The sequence below is a fragment of the Erinaceus europaeus genome, chromosome 6, assembly GCF_950295315.1.
Source record: "Erinaceus europaeus chromosome 6, mEriEur2.1, whole genome shotgun sequence".
Taxonomy (NCBI): domain Eukaryota; kingdom Metazoa; phylum Chordata; class Mammalia; order Eulipotyphla; family Erinaceidae; genus Erinaceus; species Erinaceus europaeus.
The window spans coordinates 1,938,481-1,952,620 of NC_080167.1; the positions used below are offsets into that span (position 1 = coordinate 1,938,481).

At 53.7% G+C, this 14,140-nt stretch overlaps 1 protein-coding gene across 13 annotated transcripts in view; it reads right to left on the minus strand.

The window, feature by feature from the left end:
- The window catches only part of MTMR3 (myotubularin related protein 3), a 110,901-nt gene that overhangs the window by 11,444 nt on the left and 85,317 nt on the right, over nucleotides 1-14,140 (minus strand). For 12 of the 13 annotated variants that reach the window (XM_060192845.1, XM_060192843.1, XM_060192850.1 and 9 more), the window contains 6 exons: nucleotides 11,653-11,749; nucleotides 10,113-10,226; nucleotides 5,305-5,510; nucleotides 4,348-4,479; nucleotides 3,388-3,499; nucleotides 248-443 (listed from right to left, as the gene is read on the minus strand). In XM_060192845.1, the coding sequence (XP_060048828.1) occupies nucleotides 248-443; nucleotides 3,388-3,499; nucleotides 4,348-4,479; nucleotides 5,305-5,510; nucleotides 10,113-10,226; nucleotides 11,653-11,749 (857 nt within the window). The remainder of the gene's footprint in view (nucleotides 1-247; nucleotides 444-3,387; nucleotides 3,500-4,347; nucleotides 4,480-5,304; nucleotides 5,511-10,112; nucleotides 10,227-11,652; nucleotides 11,750-14,140) is intronic. The other variant, XM_060192847.1, reaches the window with a different exon arrangement.

Consider the following 14,140-nt stretch of genomic DNA (forward strand, 5'->3'; position numbering starts at 1 on the left):
CCCGCAGGAAGTTAGTGCGGTGAAAATACAGTGTAGCGGTCACTGCACATCACAGCAGAGGACTCTCCTGCCTGCAGCTCCAGGGCCCCCCAGCACTGTCAGGTTCCAGAGCTGAGCAGTGCTCCTGTGTGTGCCCACCCACCACACCCTCCCTTCAGAGCCAACGCCGCAGCCAGCACTCCTCACATGCCCCTTGGAGGCTCCCTGAGCTCGACCAGCAGGCCCTCCACTCTCGGAATGCACCCACCTCTATGGTTCGGTAGTAAGGGTCCAGCAGGAGCTTAGCGAGGGCCACAATTTGGGGGGTGCGGTCCCAGCCGTCAGAGCAGTGCACCAGCACCGGCCGCTGGTCGCGATCCACGGCGTGCACGGCCAGCAGGGCTGACTTCAGAAGCACAGACAGGTGATGGAGCCATTTTGTGCCCTCGAGGGCGGAGAGCCAACTACAAAAAGGGGCGAGGGGGTTCCGATCTTAGGGTTTACTGCATCATGTCAAGGGCCTTTCAATTCAGAAGTACTCTCAAAACAAACAAAAAACTTCATGAAAACGAGCAAAGCTGATACACAGGATAGCCGGGGCTGGGCCGTGGCACACCTGCTTGAGCACACACATTATCACACACAAGGCCCCACGTTCAAGTCCCTGCCCCCCACCTGCAGGGTAGATGTCTCACAGTGAAGCAAGTGCTACAAGGTCAGTCTCTCTCTCCCTCCCTCTTTAGTTTTTTTGCCTCTAGGGTTACTGCTGGTGCACCACCACCCAGCCCTTCTCTCCTTCTCATCACCCCTCTTCTCTTCATTTCCCTCTGTCCTGTCCAATAAGAAAATGGCCTCCAAGAGTGGTGGATTCATTGTGCCAGGCACTAAGCCCCAGAGATAGCTCTGGTGGCAGAAAAAAGAAAAGGAAAGGAAAGTAGTACAGGGTAGTCTTAGAAAGAAGGCCCCAACCTAATAATATGCCTCTGCTTCCAAAGACCCTCTGGCTCAGTGCCTGGGGGGTAAGTATTGCCCAGCATATGGTAGGTTCATATCCATGAGAAGAAAAAAAAGTCTTTCTGGATCTTGTAAGAAAATGCAGCCACTTCTGAGGTGTTTAAACGAAGATATTCCTGGTTCGAGCCCCCGGCTCCCCACCTGCAGGGGAGTCACTTCATAAGCGGTGAAGCAGGTCTGCAGGTGTCTCTTTCCCTGTCTTCCATTTCTCTCTGTCCTATCCAACAACAATAATAATAGCTACAACAATAAAACAAGGGCAACAGAAGGGAATAAAGGAAGATATTTAATAAAAGCAACTTTTCCCAGCAACTTATTAAAAATAAATTTAAGATGACTCAAATCCAACTGTAACAAGATGTCACGTGCAAGAACAGTGAAGACAGTGTCACCTGGTCCCCGCACCAACATGTGACATTTCTCAAGCCTGAAGTATCTGTTGACTAACCGTGGATGGGTCCAAAGGCATGAGTTGGACTCCTGTAAACTAGAACACCAAAAGCTAACAAGACAGGATGCAGCAAAAAAAGCTATGAGAACCTCAGAGGTCTTCAAGGGGCTCTCAGATGCCAAGAGTGACCCCTTCCTTGGGAGGAAGCAAAGGCTGGACACACTTGCTCAACCATGTTGAGATGACTGCTTGTGCCCGATCAAGGAGTGCAGTAGTTAGCGCAGCCCAGCCCAGGCCGATTTCAGTGAAGCAGTCAGATTTCTAACTAAGAGGGCGGGGTGGGTCTCTGACAAGGTGCTGTGAAGACTAGGCTGTGGAGGTCTGCTAAGCCTCGGGAGTGAGTAGCTTGGAAGAGTCTCAGAGCAGCAGAAATGCAGTCAGCACGGACTCGGCAAGGACTCTCTGCAGAGGGCACATGGGCCTCAGGTACAGCTGTCCTCAGCACAGGGGCCAGCACACGTAAACAAGACTTCTCACGGCTGCCTGTCAGCCAGGACACCTTCTCCCGCTGGACTGCCTGCTTATTTCCGGTTTCTGGAAAGCAAATACTCAACTATCTCCTGGCTGCTGGAGAGACGGGGTGTGGACGTGAGCTGACTGCACTCACATGTACTGGCTACTGTCCACGCAATCTGCTCGCCGAGGAGGTGCCGAGAGACATCGCACCCCAGCCAGGTCCTCAAACGAAGCAGACAGACCCTGCCACAAGGGGAGGCTTGCTCCCAGCTGGCCCCACGTGCCATGGCATCTGTCTCTGCAGGGAGGCCTCAGTACTGTGTCGGGACTTGGGACTAGCAAGAAACCACGCACTCCTTTCTTCCTTAATAAACTTCCCCATTCAGGGGTGATCTCATCCTTTTAGCCCTGCACTACATGGTTTTCCAATAAGCACCTTTAACGTGCAGAAGACATTCAAGACCAAGCAGCACAGGCCCTACCCTCCGTCACAGGCAGGAAAGCCAGTGATGAGGTCGCCGGGCCAAAGTCGTATCATCACCGTGGCAGAGTCCTCGGCCAGGCGCTGTCTGCGCCCCACCGGCAGGGCAGAGTGTTTGCTGCCGGCTCAGCTCTGCAGGTGCAGCGCAGAACAGCCAACTCGCTTCTCTGGCCAGGCTTCCCCCAAGGACAAGTGCTGTGCTCTCTGGGCCGGCCGCAGTGGGCGAGTGTGAGCGCACGCCGCCAGGGGTCGGCACATGTGGTCCGGGTGGGCAGCCACCCACTGAGAACGCTGCGGGCTGACGGCCACGGAACCCGCAGAGGGCTTGGCAGAGTGGTTTAAGCCCCGACACAAACGCCAGAAAAAGAGGACTCTCGTCTGACATCGTCATGGCATCCTCTGGCTCCGTGAAACTAAAACCAGAGCTTCTGACATCCCCTGCCCGTGTCTGCGTTAGAGAGCACTCCCACTGATCAGCCTGTATTCAAACAGTCCCCATGGGGGCCGGGGGAAGAGGGGCCACTGCACTGTCTTCACTGCAGGTACCAGCTGTTCATTTTTAATAAGCGGGTGAAACCACAGCCACGCGTCAACTACATGAGTGAGGGCAGTTCAGAAACCAGGCAAAGGTAGATGGAGCTGACCTAACAGGAAGCGGAAGCGGAGGTCAACCCTTGCTAGAGCAGGATGAGGATGTCTTAATTTCCTGTGGGAAAACATTCCACATCTCGGCAGACAAGTGTTGCTACAGGACATGAGAAAAGAGCACAGCAAAACTCTCTGGATCAGAAACAGCGCAGAGAAGGCACGGGCCCCGGGCAAAGCAAGAAGGCCATGCCGTGCCCCTTGCTCCACTCAGCCTGTCTGCCCTGCGCCCGGCACCGGAGGGGACACAGGAGGCAGACCAGCAGGACTCAAGATCTCCTGTGAACAGGAGGGAGGGCACCTGCAAACCCAGTTCCTTTAAGCAACTCGATGCGACTCAGAGCCGAGGCCAAAGCCTTACTTTCCCGGGTCTGGCATCTGTGTGCACAGCAGCCGCAGAGACTGGAAGCTCCTCCGAATCGAATGAATATTCGCCATTCCCATAAACACGACTTCGCAGTTCGGATAGTACTCTGGAGAGGACAAGAGTAAAGAGAACAAAGCCTGCTGAGTCTACGTCCACATGGCCAAATTTAACAGAAGCAAACTGGCCATAAAGCAACCCCCCACCCCCGCCCCCGGCCACTGCTGAGGAATAAACAGCAGCACTCTGATGCCCCTTCCAGAGGCAAGCAGCACTGGCTCTTAGCCAGCTTTGCAAAAAGTCACATGTGTGATAGTACTGGCGGGACAGGGAGCAGTAGTTAACACTTCATCTCAGCCAGAGCTGGTTCTCAGTCTTATCTCATGTGTAGTAGAATCCCTTTGGAAAAGACCTGCTCAATTCCACACTGCTGCTACTGTCGTTATTTCCAGTCCTGGTGGAATCTGAACCAGAAGCCTGGTGCCTCTGCCTCACCCATCGGCACACACTGGTCTATGGTCGTCTCTCCTGAGAGAGAGCAGCTTTTAAACCTTGATGAGGGCAGAACCGAGGCCTTTGTGCGAGCCACATTTGCTGCTTCAGGTTCTAACGCAGGTTTTCCAAGGAGAAGCGTGGGAAGAACTTTCTGAGGGGCCAGTAAGAAGCTTACCCACTGCTAAAGGCAACAAAAAGGTTTTCAGGAAGACTAAGGAACAGAGTCGCTAATGAGGTCCCTTCCAAACGCAAACACTATGGCACAGGCTCACTGCCACTATCACCTGATGACTGCGACAGAGAAGGAAGAGTATTTGGTTTCGCTGTACCTCCACCTCCATTTCTCCCAAGAAAGTATGTTAAGAACACAGAGAGAATCTCTGGCTCTCTCAAGACTGCTTGAGGAATTTGGCCAAGTCCAGCGACCACGGGCCTGACTCACATCCCTGCAGCACGCCTCACCTGGGCATTCGCAGCCTCCTCCTTTGGCTCGGTTTGCCACAGCTGCCGCATACGAGCGTGCATCCAAGATCAAAAGCTTCTGTGGCTGGATGGCTAGGCTCTCTGTTCCTGAAGCATTTGACAGAGAAGAATCTGGGGACATCAGGAGCAAGGAGACATTCAGTGAGCCTGCCCCTCCCAGAGCTCTCAGAGCACGTGCTACAACAGCCAGTGGAGCCAGGAAGTGGAATCCGCCTTGTCAGAATGACTGGCACGACTTGCCTCTTTTTTCTATTCTGGCTACTTATATGAAGCTGGCGTGCGCCTTGTATGTGTGAGGGCCTGGGTTTAATCCCTGGCACCACAGAAATGAAAAGCAGAAAAAAGAGAATGAACTTAGTCTCTAAAACCAACTCCCGGACGACCAGTGGGGCCCACACTCCCTGTGGACTTTACTTTGACTGAAGACTGGAGTTTGCCCTGGTCTGGGGACACCTGCAGACCCCATCCCACAGGCAGATTCCACTTATAAAAAACAGAACAACACCTTAAGGTGGGCTCTTTTTTGTAATTTATTTTATTTTTATTAGTGGTTTAATATTGATTTGCATGATTATATATATAACAGGAGTTAAGTTTTTCTCTTTTTAATCAGAGCACTGCACAACTCTGGCATATGGTGGGACCCAGAATTAAACCTGGGACCAAGAAGTCTCAAGCAGGAAAAGTTTTCTGCATAACCATTAGGCTATCTCCCCAGACCCTGACAAAAAAAAAAAAAAAAAAAAAGACACCAGTCAGTCCATTCCTCCAGAACCAAGCCTGGAGCAGAGGGTCTTCCAGTTCTGCAAAGACCTGTGAGCCCTCAAGCGAAGTCCTGTGCCAAAGCTGTGCCTTTTCTGTGAAAGCAGCTGAACCGTTTCGAGGGCAGGTCTCACAGGCTATGAGAATGCTGCCCCGGGAGCTGCGGGCACCTACCAAACTCTGCGTCGGAAAGGTCCCCGGTGTTGGCAAAGTCGCGAGTGCTGCTCCGGGTGGGCGGCTTGCTGCCGCTGGACTGGGAGTCGCAGGCACACGCCTTGGCGACTGACTGGACCAGGTGTTCGTCGTCGGCGTTGCGCCAGCCCCACCAGCTGACCTCCGGCTGCCCACAGCGGGCGATGACTGCCCCATTGCTCTGGTGCCTGTGCGGGGAACGAGATACAGTGACTGTGCCCGAGCCAGTGGCCCCAGGCTCCTAAAAGCACCAAGGCGGCAGAGGTTAACGGCCGTGCCACACCACAGTGAGATGGGCAGACGTCCTCAGGAACAACAAAACCCTCCTGGACCCCTCTCTCTCTCTCTCTTTTAATTTGCTCCCCCACACACACACCTTTTGTTGCCCTGGTTTTTTTTTTTTTTTATTGTTGTTGTAGTTATTATTGTTGTTGTCATTGATGTCATTGTCGTTGGATAGGACAGAGAGAAATGGAGGAGGGGAGACAGAGAGGGGGAGAGAAAGACAGACACCTGCAGACCTGCTTCACCGCCTGTGAAGCGACTCCCCTGCCGGTGGGGAGCCGGGGGCTTGAACCGGGATCCTTACGCCGGTCCTTGTGCTTCATGCCATGTGCGCTTAACCTGCTGCGCTACCACCCAACCCCCCCTTTGGACCTCTCTTCACTGTCACACCATTTAACTGATTTATCACCTTTTATTTTGGTCAAACAGAAGCTGAGATGGGTGGGGAAGACGGGGAGAGAGAGAGGTTTGTGGCACTGCCTTACTGGGTGGGGACTGGGGGACAGAACTCCGGTCCTTGAGCATGGTGCCATGTATGTGCCTTGCCACGTGTCCACTGCCCGTCCTCACATCACACCCCTTTAGAGACCTTCTCTAAGGCAGTGACAGAACGACAAGCAGGCGTTCTGACCGGAAACAAATGAACATTCATAAAATAACACAAAGATAAACACTTGAATCTTTTTAAAAAAATTATGTAAGAATAATCCACAAGTGGGAGTCAGGCTGTAGCGCAGCGGGTTAAGCGCAGGTGGCGCAAAGCACGAGGACCGGTGTAAGGATCCCGGTTCGAGCCCCCGGCTCCCCACCTGCAGGGGAGTCGCTTCACAGGCGATGAAGCAGGTCTGCAGGTGTCTGTCTTTCTCTCCTCCTCTGTCTTCCCCTCCTCTCTCCATTTCTCTCTGTCCTATCCAACAACAACAACAACAATAATAACTACAACAATAAAACAACAAGGGCAACAAAAGGGAATAAATAATAAAATAAATATTAAAAAAAAAAAAGAATAATCCACAAGTACTGCTGGGTTGTTGGAAAACCTGCTACTCAGTCATGAAGCAAACTCTTCTAAATATCACATGCTGAGTACAGAGAAAAATTTGTTTGAGTCCTGAGGGCCTACTTCAGCAACTATGTGTCAATCCTGCTCCAAACAAGATCCCACCTCTGGGGCTGAAGCACCCACCTGGTCCACAGTGAGATTCTGAAATCTCCTGAAATTCCATTGAGTCACAAACTGCCCCCCGACACCCCCATGGTTAGAGAGCTCTATGAACCAGCCTCCACCATTACTGCTGGGGCTCGGTGCCTGCACTACAAACCCACTGCTCTTGGAGGCCATTTTTCCCATTTTCTTGCCCTTGTTGCACAGGGCAAAGAAATGGAGAGAGGAGGGGAAGACGGGGAAAGAAAGACAGACAACTGCAGACCTGCTTCACCACCTGTGAAGCGACTCCCCTGCAGGTGGGGAGCCGGGGGCTCGAACCGGGATCTTTACACCGGTCCTCGAGTCTCACACCGTGCGCGCTTAACCCGCTGCGATACCGCTCAACCCCCTCTCCCCGTCTTCCCCTCCTCTCAATTTCTCTCTGTCCTATCCAGCAGCACCACCACCACCAATGGGAAAAAGATGGCCTCCAGGAGCAGTGACCTCATGAATGTGCAATCTCACTGCTCCCAGGCCGACTTTCCCTTGTTCTATTTCAAAGGGGCAGAGACCATGGCACTGGGCTTCCCTGCACGGCCTGTGGCGCACATGTCCCAGCGCAAAAGCTCCTCTGGCCCTCACAGGCAGTGTGCTGTCCAGGGCACAGGAGAGGCTCTGGGTACACACTGAGCTCCACTTCCCAGAAGAAGCTGGCAGGGCCTCCACCTGGCACCTTCTTCCTCGGCAGCACCCCCGAGCTGCGTCACAGAGAGACAGCAGATGGCGCTCTCCAACCTCAGCCTGAGCTTTCAGATGCTGCGACATTTTAATAGCTAGACTGCAACGGGGCTGTTACAAGAAGTCAAGCCTTCTGCAGAACCCCAAGATGCTCTAGACTGCATGGCAGCAAATAAATACAGCAGCTAATGTCACCACAGCGGGACCAGGAAAAAGTACGGAAAGATGGGTCCTTCTGAAGACAGTCCATGCTTTCACCCCCCCCCCCATGGCTATTCAGCTGGGGAGATGGCACAGTGGTGCTGTGTGCATCGTGCTTCTGTCTAGGAAGCTTGGAGGTCCCAGGGCTACTAGGAGACAGAGCTGAGCAGCACTTTCAGCCTCTCCTCTAAGAAAATTTTAAATATTTAAGCTTGCCTTGGTTAGTTAGGTGAGCTCCAGACATGACTAAGCACTTCTAACAAGCACTCTGCACAAAGGCGGGGGGGGGGGGGCACTGCAGAGGGGCGCCCTCTGAGCCGTCTTGCTGGGCCTGAGCAATCTCTGCTTTCGCTAATAAATCCCGCTAAGTGCTCTCAGCACAGGAGGAGGAAGCAGTGATCAGGCTCCGCTTCAGCGTGGAGCTGTCAAGCGGAGCCTGCGGGTAGGCTCAGGGACACTCACTCGCAGCCTGCAGACGGCCGGCCGAGCCAGCACTCGGGCTGGATTCAGAGGCCTCCTGCCACCAGGGCTGCTGGAGCAGGGAGGGGCAGAGCTGCCCCCGACAAGCCTCAGTTTCTCTCCCACAGCTGCCAGTGCTCTCACCAACCAGTTAGGAGCTTAGCAATCAAGAGCCCGTGTTACATATCAGGGCTGATTTATTATGTAAATAACAAACACTTTTGCTTATGATTTTCTGAGAAATTAAAAAAATGTCCCTCGTCAATAGAAACTGGGAAAAAGCAGCATGGCTCATGCCCTCCAGAGCAGGTCGTAGAAGGAAAGTGAGTTGAGCCCCTGGTACGGCCAAAGCCAGAGCTGCAGTCGCCTGGCCGAAGAGGAGCCGGGGCAGAGACTCCTACTCTGACGCCACGGCCAACTGGACAGTGCCCCTGACCCCTTACTGGAAAGCGAGCCCTCCCCGCCGCCACTCGCAGTGAGGAACCTGGTCTGACAGCAGCTGGCCGGGCTGATGGCCACCTCCCCACTGAGCTGGCACTTCAGTTCCCAGTGCTCTCTGCCGTCTCTGGGGGCGCCCTCATGAGTGACAGGTAAACTGCTGACCTACTTTGCCAGAGGAATCTGAAGATGAAAGCGATGAAAATTTAGAACGAGGACACCACACGCCAGAGCACCGCCCCGTGTCTCTGCCTTCAGTGGATGAAGTGACTGGGACCCACGAGGAGACCCTCCCACACTGCAGCTCCCACGCAACGTCTCCTGCACTGGGACCCACGAGGAGACCCTCCCACACCGCAGCTCCCACGCAACGTCTCCTGCACTGGGACCCACGAGGAGACCCCCCACACCGCAGCTCCCATGCAACGTCTCCTGGCAGGACAGGGCTTCTCACTGAACTGCTGGGCCCCAAATTGAAGGAGAGTCTACCAAGTGTACAGATGAGGAAGGTGAATATTACGAAGCGACAGAAGCAAACAGCCTCATGTAAAGAGTGACTTTTTAAGAAATTACCAGGACTCTGAGGACTGAGCTACTCACTTCATTACAAAAGCAAACGTTGGGACCAGAGCCTCCTGCAGGTGGCGTTTATAGACCCATCCAGGCCCACAGCACACTGTCAAGAAGATCATCATCTCCACTTACCAACTGGGGACGGGCCGGTGTCACTGAGGGAAGTGCCAGGAACAACTCAGACCTGTGCCCACCATCACCCTCTGGCCTCCTGAATTTGCCTCCCTGGGCCCGTCTGTCTTTGAGCAGAGAATTTCAATCCAGTCCAGTCTAAAGGCTCCTCTGGGGCTCCTCCAAATGTCAAGACATTCAGCACAAAGACCATCACAGCGACTTGACCCTCTACCCTCCATTCTAGCATTCTAGAACTCATCTCTCTTAGTTCAAAGGTCAACATCTGAAGCCAAATGCAGTTAAGCTCATCATCTTGCTACAGAAAGTCAGAAGGCTCTTGAAGTAACGAGACCACTTTCCTATTACATGTTTTATGAGAGACAGAGAGGGGGAGGCGGGGAGAGGGAGAGAAAACGGCAGCACTGAAGTCTCCTCGGTGTGCAGGGAGGCTTGAACCTGGGCTGTGCTCACAGAGCAGCGCACTAAGGGAGCTTTTCTGTCGACCCTTATTACATGTTTCTAGTCACAGCCAACTGTGCCATTCTAGACAATAGGGATTTATTCTAGACACAACTGAACAGCAGCTTCCGCAGTAAAACCAAATAGACCAACAGAACAGTCCTGGAGTCTGCCTCGCCCCGCCCCGTGCCACCCCCAGGCTGGCAGACCAACAGAACAGTCCTGGAGTCTGCCCCACTCTGCCTCGCCCCGCCCCATGCCACCCCCCCCAGGCTGGCAGACCAACAGAACAGTCCTGGAGTCTGCCCCGCCCCGCCCCATGCCACCCCCAGGCTGGCAGCAGACGGAGTCCCACCCAGCCGGCCGGCTCACCCACCTGTAGACAACGGCGGGGAGGCGCTTCCAGGACCTGAAGCCCGCCACGCTTTCCAGCTCTTTGTCGGTGATCCAGGCCGGCACTATGAGCTCCTGGGGATAGCTACCGCACAGCCTGCCAGAGAGCGAGAAAAATGAGGACAACAGCATAGCGGCCGTGCAAACCCTTTATGCCTGAGGCTCCAAGGCCCCAGGGCCCATCCCCACCTCCACCATAAGCCGGAGCTGAGCAGTGCCCTGATAAAAATGAATGAACGCTGAGCAGTGCCCTGAAAAAAATGAATGAACGCTGAGCAGTACCCTGATAAAAATGAATGAACGAGTAAGTAAGTGGGAGCCCAGTGGCTGGGTGCGCATGTTACGCAAGGACCCAGGTTCGAGGCTTTGGCCCCCACCTTGGGGGGGCACCATGAGCAAAGCAAGGCTGCCGGGGTCTGTCTCTGTCCTCTATCCCCTCCCACCTCAGTTTGTCTATTCAGTGAATGAACAGTACATCATAAGGCTTTAAAAGTTAAGCAGATACATGGGGGAGGTGGGCAGAGTGAGAGACTCAGCGCGGCAGCACCAGGAGGCTACGCAGTCTGCTCGCAGTCAGCTCGGAGGCAGCGAGGCCACTGCTCATGCTCTCTTTAGACACAGACCAGCAAGCCGCAGCTTCCTTGCCGGCCCACGTGGGTCTGGACGGTTCGAAAGACGCACTGGCACTTTTTCTCGGTATCTGAGGAAGTCAGTTATCGGGGCAGCTGCTGATGGGACCACAGAGCCCATCTACGGGAATGTCCTCTGAAGATGATGAAACAGCCTACACACATGTGAGCGCACCATCTACATGCGTGTGTGCCAGGAAGGACAGTGGTCTGGAGGGGCAGGAAGGGGAGATTTGGGATCCTGCTAGTAGTATGGGCGACTTTGCACTCCAGTGGCCGCAATGGGGACAGAAGGCTCAGGCAGCACTCTGGAGCTGGCCGAGAGCTCACCTGAACAGGGAGCAGCTTTGCCACATACACCCCCAAGCTGACGCAGGCTCTGGTGCTGTGGTCTCTCACAGTCTGCCCTCTGTCTCTAAAGAAAAAGTACTAGGGGCCAGGCGGTGGCACACCTGGTTGAGCGCACATATTACACAGCGCACAAGGACCCAGGCTCAAACCTCCCGGTCCCCACCTGCAGGGGAAGCTTCGCGAGCAGTGGAGCAGGGCTGCAGGTGTCTCTGTCTCCCTCTCCATCTCCCCATTCCCTCTCAATTTCTCTGTCTCTATCAAATAAATAAAAATATGTTTAAAAGCTTTGCGAGTGGTCACGCAGCACTGCAAGTGTCTCTCTTTCCCCCCCCTCCCTCTCGGTTTCTGTCTGTCTCTAACCAATAATAAAGATTTAAAAATCTTAGGGAGTTGGGCAGTAGCACAACAGTAATAACTACAACAATAAAACAACAAGGGCAACAAAAGAGAATAAATAAATAAATACTAAAAAGAAAAAACCTTCAAGTCTAATGTCCTCTGCACCAGAGCTGGGTGTCCGCCCCACCAGGGCCACCCACTCACCTATACTTCTCGTTGATGTTGGAGATCCGCCAGGCGTTGTTCATGTCGAAACCCATCCGCTCCACCTCATTTTTGAATCTTGACGACACATGCTCCCCTAGGACCGAAGAGCAGGAATGAACACATGAACAGCTCTTCGCAGAACAGGCAGAATGAAAGCACCTTTTACCTACTCGGTCACGGGGACGGGGTGCAGATGGCATCAGGTAAACAATAAAGCCACCTCATCAGTGCTATACAAGGAGAAAATGGATTCTGACCAAGAGCTATGCTACTCACACCTAACTGCTATTATCAGCTCTAAGGGCAGCATCACTGAGCTTATGTTTTTACAAGAGGTGATTATTTTCTTTTTTTTTTTAATTTTTTAAAATACATTTATTTATTTATTTTCCCTTTTGTTGCCCTTGTTGTTATTTAGATAGGACAGAGAGAAATGGAGAGAGGAGGGGAAGACAGAGGGGGGAGAGAAAGACAGACACCTGCAGACCTGCTTCACCGCCTGTGAAGCGACTCCCCTGCAGGTGGGGAGCCAGGGGCTCACACTGGGATCCTTATGCCGGTCCTTGGGCTTTGCGCCACGTGTGCTTAACCCGCCCGACTCCCAAGAGGTGATTATTTTCATGGGAGCTGACCACCTGGGAGCATCCATCCACCCAGAGAAGCCTGGCCTGCCTCCACCTGACTGACAAGTGTGGCCGCTGCCTCCTCGCCCTCCTCCTCCTCAAGACAGCAAGCAGTGAAGGCAGGAACGGCCCCAGCTCCGAAGCAGAAATGGCTGCTTTGAGTGGAAATGAAGTACTCAGACAGTAACTTTAGAAAAACCACCAGCACCGCCTGACTAGTGCTAAAGGTTGTGGAGTGACTGTCGCAACAGGGAAAGTGCAGCACAGGCGGCCTGGTGCTTCCCGCTTCTGCTCTCCTCGGGTCAGACCCGGGCTTCGTGTTTCCTGGTGAGAGCTATAAAAGTGAGGCTCAGAAACAGCGGGCTGATAATCCTCTGGAGAACTCTCAGGAGGGGTACACGGAGGGGCGGTGGCACACCCGGTGAGGCTCCGGGCAGGTTCAGACCCCCACTCCAGGCCTGCAGGGCGCTTCACAGGGCCCATCCTACCGCACGATGCGCCTGGCGGACTTGGGCTTCATGACTCCCTGGTGGGCGACGACCTGCTTGGACAGAGCCCAGCAGCAGAGCTAACTGACATGAGTGGTTGGCCTGGCTTCTGCCCAACTGTTAGGTGCCCACTGCCGTCCACTCCACCAGAATAGTGGCCGCAACACACCTCTCGGCACATTTCCCATAAGGACATTCAGGTCTCCGGTGACTCAGCATTGGGTGTGAGGCGATTACCAACTGACCTGTAAGGATCAGCGTCGCGAGCCTCTTTGGCCGGCCTCCCAGGGCCATCTCAGGCCTCCCAGCCTTCCTGTTGTGAGCGGGGCTTGTCCCTCCATTCCTGAACATGCGGTGCTTCTTGTGTACAGCCCAGAAATCCTCATCTTCGCAGGAATGACTTTTTTTTTTTTTTTTTAAGGTAATGAGTCCCTCCAACACAATCACTGTCACTGTGCAGCCTAAAACAATCCTCCCAAGTCTAGCTGCCTGGCTGAAGCTACACACAGCTTCAAGTTACCGGTAGAAAGCTTAGACCTCACCCAGCATGTGAGGAAGGGGACAGTACTGTCAGTCGGGAAACGGCCTTCCCAGACTTACAAACATGGAAAGCTGGGCTCTTCTCCAAGAGCCAAGGCCTGTGCATAATGGCCTGGGCAGACTCAGACTCAGAAGACACATGTGAGTAGAATACGACTCAGAGGAGTCGGGCGGTAGTGCAGCGGGTTAAGCACACATGGCACCAAGCACAAGGACTGGCGTAAGGATCCTGGTTCGAGCCCCCGGCTCCCCACCTGTAGGGGGAGTCACTTCACAGGCGGTGAAGTGATGTCTGCAGATGAAGTGAGATCTGCAGATGTCTCTTTCTCTCCCCGTCTTCCCCTCCTCTCTCCATTTCTCTCTGTCCTATCCAACAATGATGACATTCATAACTACAACAAGGGCAACACAAGGGAATAAATAAATAAAAAGAAAGAATACGGCTCAGAGTCATGCTGTGCTTACTGGGTCTTTCAAGAAACAGGCCTAGAGCAGGGCCTGATGCTCCCATGGCGGTGACTCAATTGTCCGGCCACCTGTCAGGACTGCAGAGTGAGGCTGACGCAGTCATCAAGACAAGAGGGCAGTCATCACGAGACAGGAGCTGCAAACTTTCCATGAGGTGGGGCTAAGCGAGAGTCAAGAGTCTCGCAAAGGCTTTTGTGAGCCTTGCAGGAAAACCCCAACAGCCATGTTGGGACTCAGTCCAACGCAGACTAAGACCCGGAGCTGTGCTCAGCAAGGAGATTGCTGAGTGACAGGTTTGACGGTCAGAAGCGCAGGTTTCTACGAATACCACGGCAAGGCAGTAAGTAACTGCCCCCCACTTCTCTC